The sequence below is a fragment of the Notothenia rossii genome (assembly GCF_949606895.1).
Source record: "Notothenia rossii genome assembly, chromosome: 6".
NCBI classification, from domain to species: Eukaryota; Metazoa; Chordata; class Actinopteri; order Perciformes; family Nototheniidae; genus Notothenia; species Notothenia rossii.
Window position 1 is genome coordinate 82677963 of NC_136909.1, and position 26341 is coordinate 82704303.

Below are 26341 nucleotides of genomic sequence, written 5' to 3' on the forward strand. Positions count from 1 at the left end.
TTCTTTGTGTTTTATTTTTATATTTGCTGTTGTAATTTATTGTCTTCAGTTTGCGACCGTAGGCTATAATGTGTTACTTATTTATTATTTGCATGTACACAGGGTTGGGAGGGTTACTTTGTAAATGTATGAATGGCTCTGAAAGTAATCCGAATACAGTTACTGTTACGTGTCTTAAAAAAGTATTCAGATTACTTTTAGATTACTTTTGGATCACAGATGGGTATGTTTTGGTGTACAGGAGACACAAAAAGCAAAAGGAAACTGAACGTGTTTTTACTGTTTTAATGGCTTATCAAGGGCACAACATAACATCTGAAACGATGTAACAACATAATACACTTTTTGGGATTGTTGGGGCAGAATCTCTGCTCCGCGCCGTTCCTATATGAGCGGGTTCTCAAAAGAAGGAAACATTTAAAGCAGCCAGGATAAGGGTTAAACAATAATCTGCTTTAATGGCAAAAACATACAATACATCACCCAATCACCTAATCAGGAAGCACTCTGCAGAGTACTCCGGGCTCAGGTTCTACCACCGTGTGAGACACGTCTCAGGAAAGGCCAGTCAAAAACAAGAGCGCCGATCAACAAAATGATCACAACATTTATACACAGGTGGGGAGGAGTTTTATCGCTTGCTCTTCCCTTCATATCTTCTAATTCGTTGTTCACTCCTGGGCGACCCCCAAGCAGTGAGTCAGCTGGTGTTGATTTAGTCTGGTCCGTCCCCTCTCTTTACAGTGTGTGTGTGCAAGTATGACGTCTCTTCCAAAGAGCACATCCTGTTCTGAGTGAAACAGTCTCTCTTATCAAAGCTTAGTTACATTACAACATTTTATTAGGTCAGCTGAGACCCCTTGCACCATATGCAAAACTCACACCCTACACCAGGGGTCGGCAACCCGCGGCCCACAGGCCGCATGCGGCCCTTTAAGCCCTCTGCTCTGGCTCCCTTGAGCTTAGACAAAAATAAGAAGGAAATAAAATAAAAGTATTTGTAGGACTATTTATATTTTGTTGCACGGTTTAAAATGTTTCGTATTTTGAGGGGATACTGTGACACATAAATAAAAAACAAACGGTTTTAATTAGGTCAACTAAAATATGCGTCACATCCTGCTACGGTCCCGCGCGAGCGCCTTTTCTTGGAGGCGCTCGCGGGGACCCCCGGCTCGATGAGCGAACTATGGATAAATCAAAGAAAAGTACCGGAGGAACACAGGAATTAATTCTGTGTGGACAGTTATATGCTTTCACAGCAAACGATGCTGGTTTACCGGTATGTTTGATATGTAGAGAGAAGTTGTCAACGGTGCTGCAGCCTTTACGTATCGAGGAACAACACGGGAGAGGAAGACAGCTGACAATCTTCAGTCATAATTCAATGGGGTATGTAATTTATTTCAGAAAACACTTTTTGTTATATTCCATGGAATGCTCTTAACGTCCCGATAGCAATGAATATATTAAATGCTTTGACAATAAATACATACAAAAATTAATCTCTGGAAGCCATAGCGCTGTAAAAAGCACGACCAATCATTTTAGCCGGCCCGGCTAAAATAACTGGATGGCCTACTGCCTGTCAGCCTTCCATCTGTGCACAAACTTATCTCGTGCCCTCATTGGTCATGTGCGCGTTCGTGTGTGTTGGAGGAGGAGGGAAGTCTGAAGGAAGAGGCCTATTTTTTCCGGTTGGGCATTTTCAAATTCTAGCGCACTCGAGCTGGTTTCTCCATTCTTACCTACCCCACCTTTAACTCTTTTTAGGGTGCAGCTATATGTTTTATTTATTTCAAAGTGGGCACATTTTAATAATATTTTTTTCCCCTTCAAATGTGCAGAGGACTCCCCAAGTGCTGTGTTTAATTTATTTTAAAGTAGGCCTGTGTATTATTTGTAATTCTCCTTGTAGGAGTTTTTTGTTTCTTATTAGAGGTTAACAGTTTTATATAATGTAATAAATAGCCTAATAAATGTAAAAAAACCTGTAGTTTTTGTCTGATATAACAATAAATACAACTTTATTAGCTATCAAGCTATGAAATATGTTTTGCGGCTCCAGACAAAAAATGTTTTGGGAAAAAGGAGCAAAATGGCTCTTTTGGTCAAAAAGGTTGCAGACCCCTGCCCCAGCGCCGTATAGACTGAGAGTTACGTCCTCTCCGTTCACTCCAATGGAACACTTTTTTACAGCAATGGCGGATCGTGGAGCCTCTCAATCGTTCCCCGGAAGTTAGCACCAAGGCTAGCAGAGCTGTAGAGTTGCAGCATAATAGACCGTTCGTGACGGACTTTTAAAGGTAAGAAGAAGTTTAAAGATTTATATTGCGGATATTATAAGTACATCTGATTCAAATTAACATGTGTATTAAAGGATGTCAGTGGATTATCCCTAAATTAGTAGATTTAGGGAACGTTTACAGATAACAGATAAAGCTAGGATTCCGGATCAAGTTAGCAACACATGTTGAACAGCCTTTTAATTGTAAATTCCGTTCTCTTAATGTCATTTCGTCCAACATTGTTGAATTAGAGAAGAGGGGCTTCTAAAAGGGATTGTATGCGGGGGTGGAGGGAGTTAAATATTAGATAAATATAACTTTGGTGCGTGTAAGATTGAGTGTTTTTTAGCAGAGCCATATTGTGTCCTTGTGATTATGTTGATCATTACCTGTCTGTATTATGTTGCAGCTCAGCTGATTTTGGATTGATGGCAAAGGGAGAGGGACTTAAGTGAGAGTGAAAACACAAGGTAAGTTTAATACTACTGTTTTATATAAGTAAGCATCCTAAACATGTATTCTATCACTGTATTATATAAGTAATCTTGTTAGTAACCTACTGTATGGCAGGTGGAGGGGCAGTGATGTTACAGGTGGAGGAGCAAAACTGCAAGACTGCAAACTCACAAGACAGAGAAATCAAAGTTTGTTCTCCAAAGAAGAGGTTGATTTCACTTCAATTTTGTATCTGAATACCTGCACTGAGACCCTCACCCTGCACCCTGAGTCTCAACTCTGTGTTTTTCAAGCCTTTCCCTGTTTTTTTGTATTAAACAAAACATTAAGCTTTCCCAATGGTGTGGTTTTCGTTTTGTGAAAAAGTGCAAATGCAGTGTTTGTATATAATATCCTCACATATTTTTTTGCTGTTGGTCATGAAATTGCTCCTGCTGACTTGAGCAAGCCATTTTTTCCTGCGCTCTGTGTCAGTGGGGAAGCCGTACATTCGTACTCCTTTCTCTGAGCAATTTGAGCATCCCCAGGCAGCACAGCAAACCATGGTGGCGACTAGGAGGCAGCACAGCAAACCAGGACAACACGGAGGAAAAGGCACAGACAAACTGCATGATATGCTATTCAATGTTTATTGAATTCCATGTATTTGCAATGGATGTTCCTAAAACAACACATTTAACATCATCATCATGCTGCTGCTGCTGCTGCTGCTAGTCCTTTGATAGTCACCTGTCGGTCTCCTGTCCTTTCTGAAAGCCATAAAGATGACATTAGTCATTTCGATAACTTGTGTCCTCAATTACCATGGGATTACTGAAACTACCATGAATTTAAGAAAATGGTAGAAATTAATCTAATCTGAATTTTGAAGCATTCCTTTAGATCCCCTCCCTCTAAATATATCAATAAACATTAGAAAGTGATGCTCCTGACTACTATACAAGTTTAAGAAGATAATATTGGTTTGAAAGAATTCAAAGCTATAAATAAACAGCAACAGGCTCTTTAACCAAGGCACTGTTAGCCTAACATGTAAACTAGTTGTTCACACTAATCCTAATATTATCACTTAATATTAGCAAATTCTATTTTATTTTTTAAAACATATTGATGTAAATACATACACATATCGATTTGTTGTATAAATATTGCAAATCAAAACCTTTATTCACTAATAATTACCAAAAGTCGAAGTTCTATCTCCTGTTATCAATGCATTCACATTGGCCGCCATGAACTTCCGGGGAACGATCCTCGTCTGCATGAACCACGTGACGATAACCGTTTTTGGACTTCCGCTGTCGTTACTCTTCTATCTATACGGCGCTGCCCTGCCCTACACAGAGCAGTAGGGAAACAGATAACACCTTATCCTAACTTCCTGTTGTGTCCTCAAACCCCCTTGCAAAAACATCCGTTGATCACTCTCACACATTCAAAGGTCACTCTAGGGATTTGACCTAATCAGTCAAACCACATGACATGACATTTTCAGAATACAGCTTACAGTCAGCAATGTTAATACATTTGATTTCACAATTTCCATAACAGATGTTTCACTATGTTGCACATAACAGGTATAGTTGATCAATTATTATTTCGTTGTACAACAATCAAACAATAAGGAGAAGTTACATCACCCACTACCACAGCAGCCAAACAGTAGCAACAATCATACAGCATATAGCCACTGCAATGAGCACACATCGTTTATGGAATCTCATGTGATCTCTAAATGAATATAGAAATACGCTGAATTAAACTTTTTAATATAACACTATAGCTGGAAACTGTGAACACCTTTAGGATGCAGCTTGGGCTGTGAGGAGTGAGGGACAGGGCTTAGAACGGGCGTGTCGCATTCTGTCCTGCCAGTGTTGGCAGGAGATGAATTAAAATGTCGAACTCGGACTTCATTTGAAGGACATTTCGGCCAGGGGTTTAGAGCTATATTTGTTTAACCACCGAATTGGCAAAACAGGAGAGTATGTGCACCAGTCTGCCTTGATCTATGTATTCATGTCTGTGACACTCACAGTATCTGCTGCCCGCAGCTGTTTTATAGAAAGAAAACCTCCTTCACTTCATGAAATCTCTGCAGCACCAGGAGGCAGCGGGAGGGTTAACTCAGCCTCTGAGGAGCGCGCACCCTAACCACCTTCACTGTGTTTACCTTCAGAATCATTAGAAAGGCTAAAGACTAAAGAGCGACCGCAGGCTGATGTGTTTTAACCACACACACACACACACACACACGCACACACGCACACACACACACACACACACACACACACACCCCACACACACCCACACACACACACCCACACACACACACACACACACACACACACACACCCCACACACACACACCCACACACACACACACACACACACACACACACACACACACACACGCACGATTTAAACGCAGACTTTTGTTCCTCCATGTTTCGTTGTTATCGTTTCACTGAACGGACCCGCCCCTTTTTTTTTTCAAACGCTCCCTTTTTTGGTCCATCTGCGGCGGTAATAGGTTTTGTGCGCTGTGATGATTCGGCTGTACCTTTAGTAATGATATTAAATGTTGTGAGGAAATCTTTCCACCAATAATTCCAATAAATAATCCAAAATGTATTCACTTCAGGTTTACGAAAGTCACTGTAATCAGATTACTCGTTTTACTCGAGCTGAATACAGTTGATTTTTGTATTCTGATTACGTAACGCCGTTACATGTATTCCGTTACAACCCAACCCTACATGTACAATTTGGTTCGACCAAAAATCGTTTTTAAAATATGCTATATAAATAAAACCTGATTTGATTTGATTTGATTCCATTATGCTTCTACTCGACTGAAATATGGAAGCAATGCTGTATTTTTTTTCTCCTACAAGTGAAGCAAGAAACCTGCACTTTAGCTAATGCTTGACATACAGGTGTTATAACATCTGTGTTAGGCTCAACCGATTTCCATGCAGTCCCTAACTGTCTGTGTTCAAAGAAAGGACAATAATTATTTTCTCTGTTTCTGAGGAAAAGAAAGCAAATTTGTGGTTTCTCTGATTCCTGTTGGGTTGTTTCAAAACCCACTCACTTTTTACTTTGTCTTTACTCAGAAACGCATGTTAGGTTTCAGTCTGACAGCTTGTTGCTTTGAAGCAGCGTGTCGATGCTCACTTCCTTTTAGTCTTCTCTGTCCCTGTAGTCCTACTGACAGTAAAACACACCACAGAGCCTCTTCCTGTGATACATTCAGAATCAGATTAACACACTTACAACACTTTGAAGCACCTACTGCTTAATTATAGGGAAATATAATAATAGATCAATAATACATGCTTTTAAATTGATGTTGTTTCGGTATTTAACCACTAAAAAAATAAAAAGTATAATATACAACCATGTAAAAGTACAAAAAACGCTGTATAACTGAGATTTGAATCATCTTTTTAAAGCAGATAGAAAAAAGTTTGATTTCTCATCTTGTCTCAAACATCTAACAACGCTATAATTCCTGGTGGCCAGTAGATTAAAAAAAAGTACGCAAGCCAGACACCGTACACTTCTGTGTGGGACAGAGTAATATTCTAGTTGTGCGTCGGTGCAGACTCTGTGGCTCTCGGCGGTCGATTCACAGCATGAACACAACGGTCAGATTGTGTTTTATTTAGAGATTAGAGGCAGAGATGAGAGGAGCTGGAAACAACATCAAGGTCGTTTTGTCAAGAGCCACACACACACACACACACACCCACACCCACACCCACAAACACACACCCACACACCCACACACCCACCCACACACACACACACACACACACACACACACACACACACACACACACACACACACACACACACACACACACACACACACACACACACACACACACACACACACAGGAAACACCCACAGGAAAACACCCAACACTGATACACAAACACACACCCACACCCACACCCACACACACACACACACACACACACACACACACACACGCACACACACACACACACACACACACACACACACACACACACACACACACACACACACAGGAAACACACACACACACACACACACACACACACACACACACACACACACGCACATTCCCAGAACAATTTTGTATCAAACAACCTCCACCCCTAATGGGCCACTTCCTGTGCAGCAGTTAGACCAAAGACTCCCCCCTCTCTCTCTCTCTCTCTCTCTCTCTCTCTCTCTCTCTCTCTCTCTCTCTCTCTCTCTCTCTCTCTCTCTCTTTCGTTTTATCACCATGTCTGTGGGTGTGTCTGTGGAGGAACATCACAAGAGGAGCTGCACTGTATAACTTCACATTCACAGTAACAGAGAACATCACACACAGACAAGACAAATTCACCAAGAAGAAGAAACGTGTTCTTAATAATCTGTGTTTTCTTCCATTCTACGGTTTTATATTGAAAGCCTTATGGTTTTAAAGAGGCCCTATTATGCTCCCTTTCTCGGCTATACATGTATTTTGTTTCCCTTTATTTTTCTCATACTGCCTGTGCTGCAGCTCCTCTTTTCATTGTTTACTTCAGGAACAAAGTGACATCACTATGTAACACTTGCAATTCTATTGGCTAGTGCTCCAACACATTGGACATCTCTAAGCAGTTGACCAATCACAACAGAGCCGACCAGCTAACCAATCAGAGCAGACTGGGTTCTGGTTTCAGGCAGAAGGTGAAAAGAGGTGCTGCAGCACAGGCAGTATGAACAAAAGAAAGGGCTTTTTGAACCTGAAAGCATGGAGACATGTCCCAGTGGAGACACGTCCCAGTGGAGACACTAAATACTGATATGAACCTGAAAAGGTTCAGGTTCAGGTTCAGGTTATTTATTTGTACCCGTAGGTAGATTCTGTTTGCAGAGAAAAAGACAAGGGTTCCATCCTGACACTAAAAACAAACACAAACAACAGACACATCTCTAATAAAAGGACTAGTAAAAGTAAAGTAGACCCTGCTCAACCAAATCTCAAAATATTTTAGAAACATTTTAAGAAGGAAAACACTAGTACAAGCTTGGAGATTCAAAATTCACAATTAAATAAATAAATAAAAATAGGCATCTTTGTGACGCTCCTATGATTTGTTAATTTGTGCAATAGCTGCTGGGATAAAACTGTTTTTATATCGCATGAAAGGAGAATGTGTCCTCTTTAAGGATTCCTGAAAGACTCCATAGCTGTAAACAATTGCATCTGTCTGTGTGTGTTTGCTCAATTGGTGTTTTGGATCCAAAATAAGCATCACAATGATCCCTCGTGTTTATACCAAGCACTGAGTTGTGACTTTGCTTCTGTTCTGCTTACTTGTTGAACTTTTATGACTAATTTTCTTAGACTTTACATAAAGTACTTGTTGTGTGAGGGTTCAGCTTTTTGGCAGCACCAAAAAGCTGAAGTCCTCCCAGACCATGTTCCTCATATTAATGTGTTTACAATCCATCATAATATTGTCATGCTGAACTTTTATACCATAATAATTTGGTCTTTTCTTCGCACACACCATCCATCACATGCCTGTCCTGGAGAGACTTACCTCCTCTGTTGCTCTTTGGTCCATTAAAGGAGTTTTTATTGAGTCTGGGGATAGAGAGAGTCATTTGCTGTAAAGACAGTGAAGCCTTATGAGGAAAATGGTGATATTAGAAGAAGAAGATACACTTTATTAATCCCCGGAAATGTTCTGAAATTTCAAGGAAATTTCTTTCCCCACTCTGTTGTGTTTAAACACATATACATGCACAAACACCACATGCAGATAGGAGAGATGGCAGAGCAGAGAGGCTGCCAGGTACCCGGCAGCAAGGGAGCAGTTTAGAGGTTAGGTGCCTTCGTCAAGGGCATCTCGGAAGTGGCCTTGGAGGTGAACTGGTCTGATCGGGACGTGAACCGGCGACCCTTCGGTTCCAAGACCAAGTCCCTACAGAGTGAGCCACTGCCACCCCAATAGGTCATATAAATAAAAAAGTATAAACCTTTGTGTATTTAAAAAAACATAACACAAGAAATGTGTCATTTAGCTATAGTGTGTCTTTTATTATTTCTTCTGTGTATTTTCTCAATCTGTTATATATGTTCTCCAACTACAAGCACAGGTTAACTGCAATTACCCAATACAATGCTTTTATTATAACATCTCCTTACAAGGATGTAGAGAAAATAAGAAATTCAAGGATTCAAGGCCCCCAGTGCAATATAGGCCTAACACATATATGTAGAATAATGGTAAACATGTTAAAAAAAATTGCAGCATTTGAAAGACTGCAATATCACCTTAAAAAGACAGTATTCATTTTTTAAGCTTTTTGATGTGCTTAGCTTATGGGAAAACATTAGATGAATTGACACTATAAGGGAAGTGTCATGTTTGGAAACTGTAAACTAGAGGTTAATTTGTGATAACTGAGATTCGCACATCACTGCAGGCGTATACGTTTGTGGTTTAACTCTGGTGAGAATGTTGTTGTTGAGATGCATGAGAAGTGTGTTTGTTCCTCATATATTTTACACGTGCTACATTTCATTTGATGACCTTGTTTCCCACGCAATAATCTCAAGGGAGGTCTGTGTCCTGGCCTGTACTGTATAGCAATTCTATTTTTGATACATGTGTGTATCAGAGTGGAGAACTGAAAGACACACAAATATCAAATGTTTCCCATTAAAGTTATGAAAGAAAACATTGTGTGAAGGAAAACATACTTCAGAGGTGAATCCTAAAATGAAGACTGTCCTCAAAGCTGCCCCCTCATCTGCTTTCGTGATGATTATCTCTCTCCCATGTGGAAACCCAAATTCCAGCTAGGCTATATTTGTCCTCTGAGGGCTTGAAAAAAGGCATGCTGGGAAAAGTGGAAAAGAGTCATTGAAGCAGAGATAAACCAGAAATTACAAACACTTCCTCCCAAAAAAAAGAAAAGTCAGGAATGCCTGTACCCTTCACAGATAAGATCAACACTATATAATCAATTACCTTCAAACACCCAAAGAGATGTTCCCAGTCTGCGTTTCTGTTCCTGACGAGACTGCAATTATATTATCTGAGGTCTTTACTGCCTGTCTGTAATAGAATTTACTTTAAAATGCTGATGTGTAAAGCACTGAATGGTTTAGTGCCAAAATCAGTCTGTCTTCAGTAAAACAGTGGTTGAAGAAGTATTCCAATCCTCTACGTCACTGTAAAAATAATTAAATGCATTTAATCAGGAGATTATACTAAAAGTATTAGGAGTAAACAATACTTGTTTGTGACATACATATTTTAAAAAATCGGAGTATTTACAAGAAAATGCGGGAAATCGTGACGCTATAGAAGTTGGAACTGTATACAAAAAAAGATCGGTAGCACCATGAGATATTTGAACTCTTTATCCAGTTTTTGCATAGGATTCATATGTGAGAAAATGGACACAGTGTCTCCATTAGATCTCGGGGCAAAACACTTCGGACGTCCTGCAGTAAACACAGACACACTCCCAGGTAAATGGAAATCATGACGAAAGGGCAAATGCTGCACTGAACAATCTATTCCTTGTACGCCCAGATAAAAACACAACATTGAACCTATCATAGCATCCCATGACATTTGTCTTTAGGGCGGTGGCCATGTTTGTCTGAGTCTTATATTTAGGTTGCCATCAGCCTCTCATTCACAGCAGAAACAGAGGTGGTTTGAGGAACCGTAATGAGCAGGGCTTGTTGACGAGAGGGTGGAGTATCCCTCTGTAACACAAACAGGTTGTGAAGTGGTGCTGTGAGGAGGAGGGAGGCTAGCAGACCAGAGCCTCTCCACGTCTGGGTCTTCCTATCGAGGGTTAATCGTGTCTGTGTGGGCCCACATGGGTTTCTTAAAAGCAGGCACTTCACGGTGAGTGAGTCCACCTACTTTTGTTTCTGTCTAATTATGCAACTTGTGAGGTGAGGTGAGGTGAGGTGCGTTGAAGGGGATTTCCTACTCTGCTTCACGGATACATTGTGGTTCTCTGTAACGGCTATGACGTTGAAAGACTCAGTGACAAGTTTCCTTTCACTTTGCACTAAATGACCTTTAGAGAATAACGAGAGCATTGTATGTGAGAAGTTTGATAATCTGTTCATAACGAGAACAAGCTCTGCAGTTAAATAACATTTCTGTTTAAAGGCCTACATCTACGGTGGCCGACAGCTGCAATATGCCCAAAACACTTATATTAGGAGAACCGGGCTTCAGTTTAAAAAACAAAAATGTGCCAAAACACATCTTTGTGTTCAACAACTTGAAGAAAGTTGATGCGCAGTCAATCAATATCATAACGAGAGACAGGAACATTGTAATATCACTCTGCATGCATCAGATCCAGAGTGATTCAGGATGAAATCACTGATGCTTCAGTCTGAACTCTGAACCCACAGCGAGGCAGAGCTGTGATGATGTTTACTCTGCCCCACTCTGAGGAACACTGCCACCATTCATCCAGCGCCAGCACACTGAGAGGCTGCTGGAAGACTGGACACACACACACACACACACAAAGTAAATGGCAGTGTGTGTAGTCTTCTTACAGTTTATTTATTTATCAAGCAACCAAACTAATTGATTGATGCGCGGCCGTGAGTTTTCTGCACCTTTCCACAGAGTCCGAGTTGCGTTACTGACTGTGTGTGAGTCATGCAGTTTGTATACATTAACCCTCCCATAGACTGGTCACCTTTCAGAGGTGCATGCTGGGACATGCATCCTGATCAGGGTTTGGCGGGTTACTTTAAAATGTTATTATTAATAGTCACATGTAAAAACCTAGTAACCTAATCTGAGTATCACATAATGCAACCTGATCACATGCCGTTACTTTTTGCCATTAAACAAAGAAGAAACAACAATAAGAACTTTTACTTAATTATGTTAGACAGAAGAACAATTTAACCTTTGAAAAGAAGAAACTAAGATATTAAGGATTAAAAATGATCTTATATAAATGGATAAACCTTTCAAAAATATTATTATTTTTTGTTCTAATGTTGGTCCCTGGGCCACAATAATCAATAAGTGAAAATCTGATAATGTGAGAGATGTTTTCTACCAGTGACCCTCAACAGGTAGAGTTAGAGAACACACACACACACACACACACACACACACACACACACACACACACACACACACACACACACACACACACACACACACACACACACACACACACACACACACACACACACACACACACACACACACACACACACACACACACACACACACACACACACACACACACACAAAGGGGAGTCTGTACCTGGGAGGATGTGGCGGAACCGTCGACGAGAGCGAGGTGTTCTGAGAACTACAGGAAGTCTAAAAAAAGGGTCTAAAGAGAAACACCAGACACATGATGCCAGAAACTGCAACACAAGAGGGGTAAAACCCTACTGTAAAACCACTAAACACATTCTTTAAAATATCTCAACTTACACAGTTAAAATGGAATAATACTTCATGACCGATTCTCAAAATGATCATAACATCCCACATTTATGCACATACTGTATTGATGTTGAATTTGAAATGAAAGGAAGTGTCATGTGATTTACTTCAAATAAACAAACTGGACTGAACTAACCTCTTGTTGCCTTACAGGTCTGGAAACAGAAGAGAAAAGTGCAGCAGCGCCACCTTGTGGAAAGATGTGGTGGTACATGAAATGAAAGGATGAGATATCTTTTTGAATTATGACATTGATGATAGCATGTAGAAAAGATAATGAACACATAGGATTGATCTACGAAAGGAAGAGTTGATCCAATGTGCTTTTAAGTGGGTGGTCCGTATACATTTATCCAAAGAGATTATTTTTGTGTTTGTACAACACAAATTCGAAAAATAGGAAATCCAACTATTAAGGGACTCTCATAACATTAAGGCTGACCTTTTAAGTTTTGACACAATCCTCAGGCTAAAAGCCGGTAAAAATCTAACTTGCACAAGATACATAAGTACCTATCAATAAGAGGCCTTGAGCATTATCATAGCTGTATTGCAGGAGACAGAATTCGATGCATATATTTAAAAATACTGCTTATGTGAGTTTGCATCTTTTCTGTCCTTCTACTGTATTATCTTTAAGGTTGTAACATTTCTTTAGCATTATAAATTGACTTCATAGTGATCACAAATGATATACCATACTAGCATTTCCATGGATTTTCCGCAAAAGCAATGGTTCCTAACTTAAGGAACTTAACTCTTCTTATTCTTGTTCTTCCTATTCTTTCAGGTCTTAGTGAGATGGAGGGAGATGAAATGGAGGCAGACAGGAGACAGATGGGGAGAGGTGCTGTGGCAGACGGTGAGGACATGAAGATTTGTACTAATGTTACTGTAATGAGAAACTTAAGTAAACCAATTAACACACAGGTGGCTGCGATGTGTTTCCTCGCTCTGCAGCCTCATCTATCAATCCCCCGAAATATTCCCTGCTGGAAGTTTTCCAATGAAGCCACTTGGGGAAAGTAAGCAGTGCAAATGGACACTGATTGAATTCACTTTGGATAAATGGGTCAGCTGACTGAAACACAATGTGACACTGATCAATACAAACGATGATATGCTGCAGGATAGAGGTGCACAGAGATCATTGTGATTACTGTAAGGCTCTTCATCCTCCCTGCAGCTGCCATAAACAAACACAAATCAGCCTCTGTAGAAGTGGCCATTCGGGGTTTGAGCTGCATCTACAGGCTTCCTGGAAACTATACTAATAAGAAGAATGCATAATGGATGCATTAGTATATCATCATTATACACTTTTATGGGGGACATTCAGATTGTTTTTACATGCTGCTCTTATTTTTTAGCCACCAGCTGCCACATGATATGAAATAAGGTTATTGTCCTAAAGTGATATATAACAAGTATATTTATTATATGGAAGACTATATTCATATTTGCAGTTAAAAACGTTTTTAGAACCTTAACTGAGAGGCATTTTCTCTGTAATTCAACTTTTTTACAAGCCTTTTTTTGTAGCTTAATTCCTCGTTGGGTTGCTTTGATGCCGTTCAGCTTCTTCCAGCTTTAGTTGTCTTTTCATTACTTTACCCTCACTCCTGCTGACCTTCTTGCAAACAGCAACAGGTGCAGCATGCTGTGTATCAGGCCTCAGTATTTAGGAAAGTTAATCTGTAAATCAGATTGGGTTCCTCTCCTCAGATGAATATCTGACTTTAAATCATGTCTTCAAGTGAAAATCCACCGCACCATATGGACCATCTGCCCCCCCTCCCCCCTCCCCCCTCCGACTGTACAATCACGACTCCTGATGATAAGAGGATAAGCGTGTGTGTGTGTGTGTGTGTGTGTGTGTGTGTGTGTGTGTGTGTGTGTGTGTGTGTGTGTGTGTGTGTGTGTGTGTGTGTGTGTGTGTGTGTGTGTGTGTGTGTGTGTGTGTGTGTGTGTGTGTGTGTGTGTGTGTGTGTGTGTGTGTGTGTGTGTGTGTGTGTGTGTGTGTGTGTGTGTGTGTGTGTGTGTGTGTGTGTGTGTGTATTGCTGAGGGTTTTTCTAATCTATTTTTGCGTCCTGCTCTATTTGTTTAGCAGGTCAGTGTGCAGAGCGAGGCCACCGAGGACACACTGCTCTGCTTCGGGCAGGTTGCGAGCTTTCTGTTTTTATTCTGAGAATAAGGAGGAAGAATGGCGGCGGTGTTTCGGTCATCCTCTCTGGAAAACACTGAAGAAATGTCTCTGTTCGAACGGGAAAAAGACAATTACTTTGTCACAGATGAGGACTGTCGCAGTGAGGTGAGGCTTTCAAAACTACATGATTACTTTAGTACATTTTTTAAAAACAGCCTGTTAATATTGAAAGCTCTACAAGGCTTTTGCAAGATTTGTAGTAAAGCAAGCTCAAGATTAAAAGATTTAAGAAGTTATTGTTACGTAGTATGTCCCAGGCTCCTCTAACAATGCAACATTAATCTACATAGGCATAAAACAATAGAAATAGCGCGAGATTATAAGAAAATATAAGAGAATATTGCAAGTCAAAAATATGCAAGTTAATGTAAAAATAAGTAAACTATATACGACATAAAATAAAAACACAATTCTTGAATAATACACTGAAGTGGAATGAAAAAAACGCTTATTGTAATAATACGTATAAATGTGAGCTGTAAACGTATAAACAGATGAAGGTGTTCAGCTGATCATATTGATTTTAATTATGATCTTAACAACTTTTTTCCAACGTCTCCAGTGAGTTTTATTGTAGGGCTTATGGGTTCAATGCAAAATGGGATAGATGCAGAACAGATTTATAGTTGAAGGTATACTTTTTATATTATTGCAGTGGTTGAAAGTGATGCAGTATATCATATGTATTACAAGGCACTAGACCTTTGTGGTGCAGTTACAGAAATAAAATATGATTTGTTTGCTTAATTCTATTCATGTGCATTGAAAAGAAAAGACGAGACAGAAATCCCCTCGTTTGCTTCCTTTTGTTAACCCACATCCTCACCCCAGGTCTCTTGCCTTTTGAGTTCTTTGAAACCGCACGTGTTGCATGAAATCAATGCAATGCATGAAGTGTGTTGTAAAAACCCACTGTTTAATTACAGGTTGTCAGTTATTATGATTATTTAATACCCCTCCCATTATTACTCAAGCCATATTCAAAGATGCTCCATTCTGCTTTTTTCAGTTCTCCCTCTCCTGTAGTGGGTCATTTAGGTTTTTGTGCATGTAAATGGTCTGCAAAGGCTGAAATCCCTGTGTTCCCTCCAGAGGAAGTTTCTCTCCCACACACTCCCCCCCTGCCTGAAACGCCTCCATTAAACTCCTTTGTTTACTTCTGTAACATAGTGATGTCACTATGTATAACATGGTTGGCCAATGACAACAGAGCAAAGCAGTTGACCAATCAGAGCAGACTGGGCTCTGGTTTCAGACAGAGTGTGAAAAGAGGTGCTGCAGCACAGGCAGTATGAGAACAATAAAGGGCTTTTTGAACATTAGAGCATGGAGACATGTGTCACAGGACACTACATACACATACTGATATGAACCTGAAAATGAGCAGAATATGTTGCCTTTAACAGTAATTCTGTTATTTGATTATTCCAATTAGATGTTTACCAGAGTGAAAAGAAAAATGTTCAACTCTAATTGGATGATTACACTAATTAATCCAACAGCAAAGTGTTAATACAGTACTCTTTATTGTTGAGATAACATCTGCAAAATGTCGACAACTTCCTCTTTTTGACTTATTTGTGGGGTGTCTCTGTGAGTTAGTACTTGTCCGCTGTGAGGGTCTAAGGACAGAAGGTTGCTGTTGTCACGGTAAAGCCCTCTGAGACTAATGTAAATATTGATCGATTGATTGTTTCTGACCTTTCAGGAGTTTGATCAGGATTCAGTGTGCAGCGAGGAGGGGAGAGGGGGCCGGAGCATCCGCAGGTCTCTGTTTGTGGAGATCTACGGTCTGCAAAGAGAGCCGCACATCTACTTCTCAAACCAGGAGTACTACAAGAGGCTGGAGGAGCTGAAGAGCGCACACCTGAAGAACATGGCCGAGCTGGAGAGGATGTACATCGGCCAGCATAGGGAGAGTCCTGCAGAGGAGGAAGAGGATGGAGGAAAAACCAACAGAGAGGACAGACTGTCTATCAGGTTAGACCTTTTTGACTTTTTTAGTCGCTTTGGCATTACACTGAAATGTAGCCATTGAGTTGATGTTATGTATAACTACAGAATAAAAACTTTTCAAACAAATATAGCCCATTTTAGATGCATCCAGAAATATGTTTTCACCTGCTATTTACCAAGAATGATGCTTACTGGGCAGCTTTGTGTCATGGCCTCAGAGAGGATTTAATATGGGTGGTAACTGCATTGGTAACATTTGATCTGAGTGCAGGAGGCTGTAAGTAAAATAAATTGATTGGATGGCTGATATATTCTACCGTGGGGCGAGGAACAATGTATCATGAATTATTGATTATATTATACTCTCAGAAGCTTTCTTTGAAATCATACAGCGAATGCACTTACAGTATAATGTGAAGATAAACTACACACTGTAAATACACTTCTCCTTTTAACCTATTGTTACCTGAAGGTGGCAATATTGAGTTTCAATACAGTCGTTAGTGAACAGACACATCTAAACAGGCATCCATTTGATAATGTGTTTATTAGTCCTCCATTTTATGTAATGAGTGTTTTTTTAAGTTCAAAGGTCAAGATGGTGACTCGGCCTCAAAAACAAAAAATGTACCCATTAAACCTATTCAACACTGCTCCATCTAACACTTTAGTGCATATTTGATATTTTATTGATGTAGTAGTACTGTTCAGGGAGTCTGAGAATTTGTTTAGGAAGTTATTTTGGAGTCAAGTGGCAGGAGAATTAATGCCTCCTCCTTCCTGATAATCAAGCAGTGGCCCTGTCAGGAAACTCCAGAGGATCAATTCCCAGGAGGAGCTGGACTTCCACGACTCATCGAGCGGTTCGGACCAATCAGAGCTTTACGGAGCGAGCAGCACGGGGGATCTGGAGCTGGAAAACCCCAGAACAGCTGGCCAGGACCGAACCTTTGAGAGGTTGGTGAAGTATACGGAGACAAATCCTCAAATCTGGGGATTCTTGGGGGGAAAACGTAGATTCAGTCTAGCTGCCAGAGTCCTATTGTGAACTCGGAAATGTTGAGTACCTCAAAGTTTTATGTAAGAAATGCATAGTCTTGGTCCCCAGCATTTAGAAACTGCCAAATGTTAACTTGCATATGTGGGGCAATTAGCATTAATGTCATTATTTAGCAGTAATAACCACTATGGCCTATATGGGTAAAAAATGGCTTGGCCAACTTGACAATATTGGACTGATCTTGTGGTTAATTGATGATGCTGTATTCATTTCGGACCTTTTAAGGATTGTGAATGGCAGTTTTAACTCGAAACTGGCCATTTCTCAACTCCTGGCTGATTTTGATTGAAGTTTATAAGGACACTTGATCGACTGGATCACCCATCCTCAATAACCCTAAAATCACTTGAATATTGTCCAAATCGGCCAAGACATTTTGAAGTTAATTGTGCAAATTGCCCAACATGCAAGTTAGCATCCGGCAGTTTCTATGTGCTGTGGACCCATACTAAACTGTTCTCACATAAAACTTTGGTTTATAAAGCGGGCCAGAAGACCAATAAGAAGATTTGTTTTGCACTTGTTTTATGTTGGATTTTTTCCGTGTTAAGGTTTCCAGATTGATTGCGAGCATTAACCCGTTAACATTGATAACTTTATTTAAAAGATAAGATACGATAGTACTAAAAGGGGTGGAAAGTAAATCTTTTCAGTCTTCTGGTTGATACTTTGCTGTCATTTAAATACATGATCACATTTAACTCACTTCTCTCTTCTCCCAGAGACTTCCTACTGAGCCCAGAAGAAATGACGACCCAGAAGCAGTTTCGGTTTAAGCCCAAGGCCTCCTGTCCGAATCCAAAGGGGAGAATTTCACGTCCAACTGGGGTCAGGGTCAGGTCCAACTTCAACGTCACCGTGCCCAAACCCTTCCAGATGATGCTGAGAGAGGAGGAGAGGAAGAGGCACAAGGTGCGCACTCGCTCGGAGATCCAGCTGGAGAACACTTTGCTGAAACGGGAGCTTGAGGAGCTCCAAGAGTGTCAGAAAAAGTTCAGGGCGTCACCAGCACCGGCGCACATCCATCAGCCGCTCTACGAAGTGATCAGCCGTCGTCTCAGCCAGCGATCCACCCGCAGCAAAGGAAGCAGAAAAAACACGAACAGGAACCAGAGCATTGCCGATGCTTCTCCACAGCCTTTCCATTTCCTGGAGAGGGAGAGGACGAAGAGGGAGGCAAAGATTGTTGCAGAGCTGGGGAACCTGGGGCTGAAAGAGGAACGACAGGCCTTTAAGGCGAGACCCATGCCCAGCTCGGTGTATGGAAGCAAACACAAGGCGAACATCAAGACCACAAGCCGCCAGTTTACAGACATCTGCACACATCTGCACACGGAGGGTCAAAGGGACCCAAACTCTGACGCCTCTCCTGACTCCTGTAAGCCTAAGACATGGCCCTCCTCAAAGCCAGTGAAGAAGCAGATAGAGGTTTCCATTGAGATGGTGAAAGGAGAGGGAGTGGTGTCAGATTGACTCGCTTAAAGCCAAAAACATGTATTGACCTCTGCAGCCAGGGACGGCTGAGCGCGTTAGGACTGACTGTATCACTATCATAGACTGTGTTCATAAATATAAGACATAAGGGGGGGGGTCTTCTGCACATAGTGGGTGATTATAGGTTATTATTTATTTTTGCATGTTGTAGCTGACAAAGTGGAATGACACACTGCACGGTTTCCCTAAAGATGGGATCAATTATTACTGTCATCTTCTTCTTCTTTCTGTGTATGTAAAATGTGTCAATGTACAAATCTGTCATTAAAATTATGTACACTTTCCCGTTGATAAAAGGAGTCATGTGGGCTCTTTTGTTGGTTAGTTTTATGAACTGGTTCGCACTAAATCCTAACGTGTAAACTCTTTCACTTATCATAAGTGTATCATGCTCCTCCTTGATCCTAAAACCCACCCCACGAATCCCTTTATGCATAATTACGCGCTGACTCGGCAGATTCAGACACAGACAGTGACAATCATAACCCCACCTACTTGGAACGAAGCGGCTTTTCCTTTCTGCTGTGTACAGTCGGCAGTACATCCTCGTATCGGCATTGGCATCCACTCTTCTACAACAGTAAGTGTAAACGAACTGCGTGGCTTCAATTGCTTTTCAATTTAGCAAACATCTGGGTATATCCTCACGGTTGATGGCACTTGTTTTAAATAGTTTTGGGTTTTAAAAATTCGGATAACTGAAATGCAATGTAATTAGTAGCATCTTAGGGAACATAGCTTAGAGGTCCTGGTTTTGTAATAGTCTGGTACTTGTGGGTAAGGGTGCGGTGCGGTCACCGCTCGTAACTTTAAGGGGGGTCAATTTATCGTAAAGCACCTGACACCTGATGGCACCACCCAGCGCCTTAGATGGTCCTGTATGCAAATCACGCCACCGAAAACGAATAAACAGCCATATTACGCCGTTTCATAGATCTCTGCCGACAGACAGTACAGACAGAGAGCTGCTACTGCGGTCAAGCCAACCTCCACTCGGGAAAACCTGATCAAGCCAGCCCGCACGTGATATGGCGGTGCACGAATATCCTATACATTACGGTAGAGTCCTGGAAAAACGTGTGAATGTGAATTTTTTTTACATTGCCAAGTTTAGTGACCACAAATGGATGCACGATAATGGTGTACATTCGAATCTTAGTTAACAGCCTATTACAAACTAGCAGATGGTAACAATTGAAACAGCATCAGCAATCATGGGAAGAATTTGTGAAGCAGAGTAAGCACCAAGGATAGAGTGCCGATGCTGTAAAAAACATAAACTTGAATCCTTTCCAAATTAATGTGTGATAGATGAGAAAATGCTTACCTAAAAAAATGATATGTTATCATCTTGTCTGTTTCACCAATTTGTGTGTGTTTGTGTGTATTTATTTGTTCAAGATGATATGATTATTAAAGTTCAGAAGTATGGTATGGGGCCTTGTGACTGTCTGTGCCCACTCCAATTTAAAAGCCTTTTTGTATTTCAGAAAAGGGAAAATACAAAAACACAGAAATATAAAAAAATAAAATACAAGACGAATACGCTGACACCCACTGCGATCAGTAAAAGACAGAACATGTTTTTCTTGATGTAGAGTATAATAATAATAATAATAATATTAACAATAACCTTTATTTGTATAGCACCTTTCATATAGGAGTTGCAGTCCAAAGTGCTTCACAGTCTCATAAGATAGAGTTTAAGAAAATGGATATCAAATCAAATACAGTTAACAAGAACAATAATATCACATATGAAAGGGTTAAAAGACATACAAATATAAATAAAATTAGAATAGAATAGACATTGAGTAAAACATAGATTCAAAATTCAGGATAATAAAAGAAAACCAAGTAGCTATCTAAAGCTTTAGCCTTTTTTTTAATATTTAGACCGAGCAGGCTTCCCTGATGTCTAACGGTATCATGTTCCACAGCTTTGGGGCATAATTAACGAAGGCCGCATCATCAATTTTCTTATTTCTGCCTCTGTTTAATTGTTAAGTAGGAAACATTTTAACAGCTGACACAACAACTTGTCCAAGGCGCTTGAGGCAAAATAGGCAATCATGAAGGCTTAACAATTCATTTGATGTAGACAGGTTCATATTATTATCAGTGATACTAAAAATATTGTAAATGTTCTTGTACTGTAAGTGTAGTGTATCAAATACACATATATTTGTTGCAAGTGTATTCAAGAATAGGAAGTTAACATATCATATCAGTGCCCCTAAAGATATATCTAATGGTATAGGACATAAGGCGGAGTATGTTGTTATGCACACATGACAAAACACTTTTGAATCTTTTAATTTTTGAAAAAAATATGGGTGTGGAGTCCCTCCAGTTCCTAGAATGCACTATCTTCCATGAGCTGAAACTGACATCAAATGCATATTAAAGGGTGCCAAGCATAGACTGTATTTCAAAACATTTCTAAAGCAATAACCCTCTACAACTCGTCATCCCTGGCCGGCAGATAACGCCGAGCACCATACATTGTTTGATCCGTCTGCTACATTGTACTTACATCGTACATGCAGTGCATACTTTTGAGAATTTTATATGTATTCTTGTCTGTTCTATAGTGTGCATTTAGATGTAGATATTCTTATTTTACAGTGAATATGGATATTTTTGCTTCAACCTTTATTTCTCTTCTATTTTACACTATATTTTTTCCAACTTCTTTTCCGGGTGATAGCTCATATATGAGACTTCAAAGGTCTTTTATTTTGAAACTGTACATCAGATTGTCCTGATTTTCTTTGAGTGACTAGATGGGGTGTCCTGCTATCACCCTGAAGTGATATTAGTATTTGATACTGGACAGTTTTTGTTTTATTCTCATCTAAAAACAGAGGGATGATAGCTCATAATGAGACTTCAAAGGTCTTTTATTTTGAAACTGTACATCAGATTGTCCTGATTTCCTCTGAGTGACTAGATGGGGTGTCCTGCTATCACCCTGAAGTGCAATACGTATTTGATACTGGAGGGTTTTTGTTTTATTCTTATCTAAAAACAGAGGGATGATAGCTCATATATGAGACTTCAAAGTCTTTATTTTGAAACTCTCTAAGTTTTACATTCACTCAGTTATAATGTGGTAGTTATACGTAGTTTGTCTTACATTATTATTGACCACATTAGGCCTATAGTACATATTTTAGTATGTTTGGTATCATTTTTGTCGTTTGACAGACCGAGTAAGCACTTGTATTTTGAAGGCAGTTTTTCCAGGCCGCTACCGTAATGCATAGGATATTCGCTCACCGCAAAACAACGCGGATGCTGGCTTGACTGTGTTTTCCGAAGTGGAGGCTGGCTTGACCGCAGTGAGCTGCTGGACAACAAGTATTGCGTGTGTTATTTTCAGAACGACGTGGGGATGGCTATGCAGATCGTGCACCTGTTGATTGTCTCCACATGTAAGTATCTAAACGTTTTTTCTGCAGAGCATTAAGAGTAGGCTAGTTATTATTACTTGCATCGGTATTTATACACCAAACCACCACATGGTAAACGCTACATAACTGTACTAGGCTACACATCAGTGGCAAACCGCCCTTAAGTGCAGCGGTTTATGAATGAGACTGTGGTTGGTTTATAAGTAGGTAATAACAACATTACAGCAGAGGTTATGTTATCTAATGAGAAAGTGAAGGGAAATATGGTTATCAATCATTAGGACAGATGATTTAAAATGCCTGGAATGCACGACGCAATGACAGCTCTTTGATGAGGAAATCAACGCTATCCTGCTGCTCCTCAAAGCTATCGTAAATGTGTAAATCCTAGCCTATACTGTAAAGATTACAACTTTGTCGCGGTGCTCGTCTCTTATTTGCTTGCGTATCGACATGTTTAAAATAGTTTTCTGCCGGTTTAGCCCCTGTGTTATTGTCCTGGCTCCAGCTTGCACGTGTAGCGGCTGAATACACACTTCCGCATTCATTACATTACATTTCTATATACAGTCTATGTACATTACATTGCATTTAGCTGACGCTTTTATCCAAAGCGACTTCGAGCAACAAGATACAAACTTGAGGAAAACAGAATCATATAAGTACATCAGGTTTCATAGAGCTAAAACATTTCAAGTGCTACTCAACTGGCTTTAGATAAGCTAGTCCTTTATTAGTATATAAGTGCTTTGTTGGCAATTCTTTGTTAGTAATTCTATCGCTCGAAGTGGAGTCGAAAGAGATGAGTTTTCGTTCATTCATTTGAGTTCTTGTGTGCATACTGTATGTGTGGGTGTGTTGCTTTTTCTGATTTACATGCAACACACACCCACACCCACACATACAGTATGCACACAAGAACTCAAATGAATGAAGGAAAGCACACACACACACACACACACACACACACACACACACACACACACACACACACACACACACACACACACACACACACACACACACACACACACACACACACACACACACACACACACACACACACACACACACACACACACACACACACACACACACACACACACACACACACACACAGTCTGTATCCTAACAGATCTATTGGTGGCTGGGTAAAAACTGCAAAAGTAAATGAATTAAGAAGTACTTGATTAGATACCTGGCAGTATAACAAGTAATTTCATTGGCAAATAATGTACATTTTACTAAAATATCAAGTATTTGTACCTTGGCTCATTATTGAAAACCTACGCAGCATTGCATTTTTTTTCATTCAAAGTTATTTTATTTTTAATGCATTTGTCTTTTTCTCTGTCTTTCCCAGTCCTCCTCCAAAAGCGTTGCAGCGCCGAGGAACTTCACTGCACAGCGGGAGAGTGGAATGGTTTCAACAATTTCACTATCCCAAAGGACAAAGCAACCGGCTGCCATTTCTCCTGGACCGATTCCAATGTGAGTAAGACAAGCCAAGATAGCTCATCTCTAATGTTTTTTTTTTCTGACATGACACATGTTTCCTATGTTAAAGCCATCCCTCTGCAAAACTCTATTGAACATACTGAATATACTTCAGCCATTATTGATGTTATACCTGTGTACTTCTGTACATCTGCTGCTTTGAGTGCACAAGTGAGTCCCAATGTGAAATATGGCACAATGCAATACGATCACTCAGATGGTGCACAAAGTCACAAAGTTCTCCTGACACTGTTTTTCTGCCCTAGCAGTCAGGTGGAAATTCCCTCAGCTCTCTTTGTCTCCCCCCCTTTCCTCGACGCTCTGCTGAGCTGCAGATGCTCTGCACACCCCTCCTCCCTTCCCCCCTAACGCATCATCATGCAGACTGTGGATATGTCCCTCTGTAGGACCCAGCAATCACTCATACAGTATCATGCAGCATTTAGGCTTAGGCTGTACACACCTTAACATTACACCTAGATCTTACTGAATAGGGATTATACTATTATTATGTAACACAGAGCACCTCTTTAAATAAAGTGTACCACTTAAAGAAAGATAGCATAGTAAAAGAGGGTAGATAAAAGATTTTGAATATTTTTTCTAGATTCATTTAATGGAATGCCCAAAGTTAAGTGTTTTTTATATGAACAGTCATTTTGAAGTTGTTTGTAAAGCTGTCATGTTTTTGTTTTCTTCCATATATCGACTAAAGGGGAAAGTGCTGAAAAATCAAGATTCGGTAAATGAAACAGAGGGGCAAAGCGACTGGACTTTTGATTCCAAAGACTGCTACAACCAGCTGAACTTCTCATGCACCTGCCTCTCTGAGGTATTACACTCTAAAAACCATTAAATGCACACACATCTTATTAAGTATGCAAAGTAGAGTTAAAAACTCTGAATTATGTGTTGACGCGTCATGTTTACATAACACATTGGAGCACTGTATTGTTATGACTGTTTCAGCATAAGTACTTAAACTGAGAACTAATGACCTTTTTCTTTCGTAGGGGCAACGCAATGAAGCGTTCTGCACCAGTAAGTCTCATTACCTGTCAGACTTTGTGTCATATCTAAAGGGTATTTGTGTATATTTACAAACTACTTACATTTTAAAACATGCTTTAGTCTAAAGTTCAATCTTTAAATGTATTGCCCGCAATGTTCTGTCATAACAATATCTTCTTTTTACAGCGGACTGCAGCAGGAAAAAAAGTAAGGAACTACAAAAAATAAAATACATTTGAATGCAACACTTGTATGCTGCATCTAAATATTCCTGTCCTCTGTTAGAAGGTGAAGGTGATCAACATGAGATGGAGAATGACCCTACAAAGTCTGCTAATTACAACGGTACAAACTTTATTGTTTCTTCAAAATAACATGATAAGTTAATATGTAAGATGGTATCGGGAAAACCAAAAGACAAAACTAAAAGATATGTATATGTAGTCAGAAGATTGTCTCAAGAATAGATTTGACTTCTCCACCTAACTGCACTCTAAATGAGATGAGTAATTTCTCACTCAGTAGTCATCACTTCACACAACAATCACTCATAAGCAACCTGGGATTTAGGCCTTTGCAGACCATTTACATGCACAAACACCTATGTACCTACAGTAAGCAGAACCCCCCATAAGTATAATAGGGCCCCTTTAACTCAAGTATTGCAACCAGACATGTTGAGACATGTCGAGACATGTCGAGACATGTCCATGGCCCACAATAAATAATGCTTAATGCCTTCCATTGTTGTGGCTGTTAATGCTATATTTGCAACACTCTTTAACCTGACACAAGAATATATACCACATTACAAGTATCTGATAACAGTTATCTGAAAAAAGAGATAAGATTCAGGTATAAACAATGTTTTGAACTGAGCAGAAGGCATTAAGTGTGAAGGAAATCTATGACGTTCTCTCACACTGTTTGTAAAACCTGAGACACTGTTGTTGTAAAGTTACATAATGTTTCTTGACTTCCTGTTGACTCAATATAGCCGAATGCGGTGAAATGATTATTGTTATATCACGGATGTTGGCCTCAAATCTCTTTTCATTCATAAATCCTAGCGTGGGTTGAAGTTACAGTTATCTAAGAAAGTCAAATCTTTGCGTAGTAACCCTAAACCTTTTTTGAATATGTTTGAACAAATTTGTAGTTTTACCTGTAGGCTGCTTAAGTGTTTTTAATCTTAAGTAGCCTACGTGATGTTACTGTACATTTAATGATGTATTGGACATTGAAATATAAATGTTGCCTGTTGGTGGATTAACTGTCAAACAACACTCATCTCTTGACAGCGACTCGCCGCCACCACTGGATGCTGATGGGATCTGGTATCCTCTTTGTTCTTGTTCTTGTGCTGCTGCTGCTGCTTCTCACCTTCTGTTACAAAGATCATTATTCATAATTCCAGGTATTTAAAATCATCTATTTGTTTTAATGAGTTTCTCT

At 40.0% G+C, this 26341-nt stretch overlaps 2 protein-coding genes across 9 annotated transcripts in view; both read left to right on the top strand.

The window, feature by feature from the left end:
* The first annotated feature begins 10251 nt into the window (after positions 1-10251).
* LOC307043871 (protein FAM161A) lies at positions 10252-19242 on the top strand. Of its 6 annotated transcripts, none has more exons than XM_079688790.1 (7): positions 10252-10652; positions 12399-12453; positions 13036-13107; positions 14357-14557; positions 16161-16432; positions 17204-17365; positions 18191-19242. In XM_079688790.1, exons 4-7 carry the CDS (start codon positions 14450-14452, stop codon positions 18939-18941), a joined length of 1293 nt encoding a protein of 430 aa, XP_079544916.1. In that variant the 5' UTR covers positions 10252-10652; positions 12399-12453; positions 13036-13107; positions 14357-14449; the 3' UTR covers positions 18942-19242. The 6 variants fall into 6 exon arrangements, with proteins under 6 accessions (XP_079544916.1, XP_079544912.1, XP_079544911.1 ...); XM_079688786.1 differs by having other exon boundaries at positions 10254-10652; positions 14354-14557; positions 17201-17365; XM_079688785.1 differs by having other exon boundaries at positions 10254-10652; positions 17201-17365.
* A 37-nt stretch (positions 19243-19279) lies between these two features.
* Positions 19280-26341, top strand: part of LOC307043872 (uncharacterized protein) — a 93206-nt gene continuing 86144 nt past the window's right edge. For 2 of the 3 annotated variants that reach the window (XM_079688792.1, XM_079688793.1), the window contains exons 1-8: positions 19280-19542; positions 22348-22399; positions 23742-23869; positions 24591-24707; positions 24889-24916; positions 25073-25093; positions 25172-25231; positions 26188-26303. In XM_079688792.1, coding sequence (XP_079544918.1) covers positions 19351-19542; positions 22348-22399; positions 23742-23869; positions 24591-24707; positions 24889-24916; positions 25073-25093; positions 25172-25231; positions 26188-26297 — 708 coding nt within the window. In that variant the 5' untranslated portion in view covers positions 19280-19350 and the 3' untranslated portion in view covers positions 26298-26303. The remainder of the gene's footprint in view (positions 19543-22347; positions 22400-23741; positions 23870-24590; positions 24708-24888; positions 24917-25072; positions 25094-25171; positions 25232-26187; positions 26304-26341) is intronic. The other variant, XM_079688791.1, reaches the window with a different exon arrangement.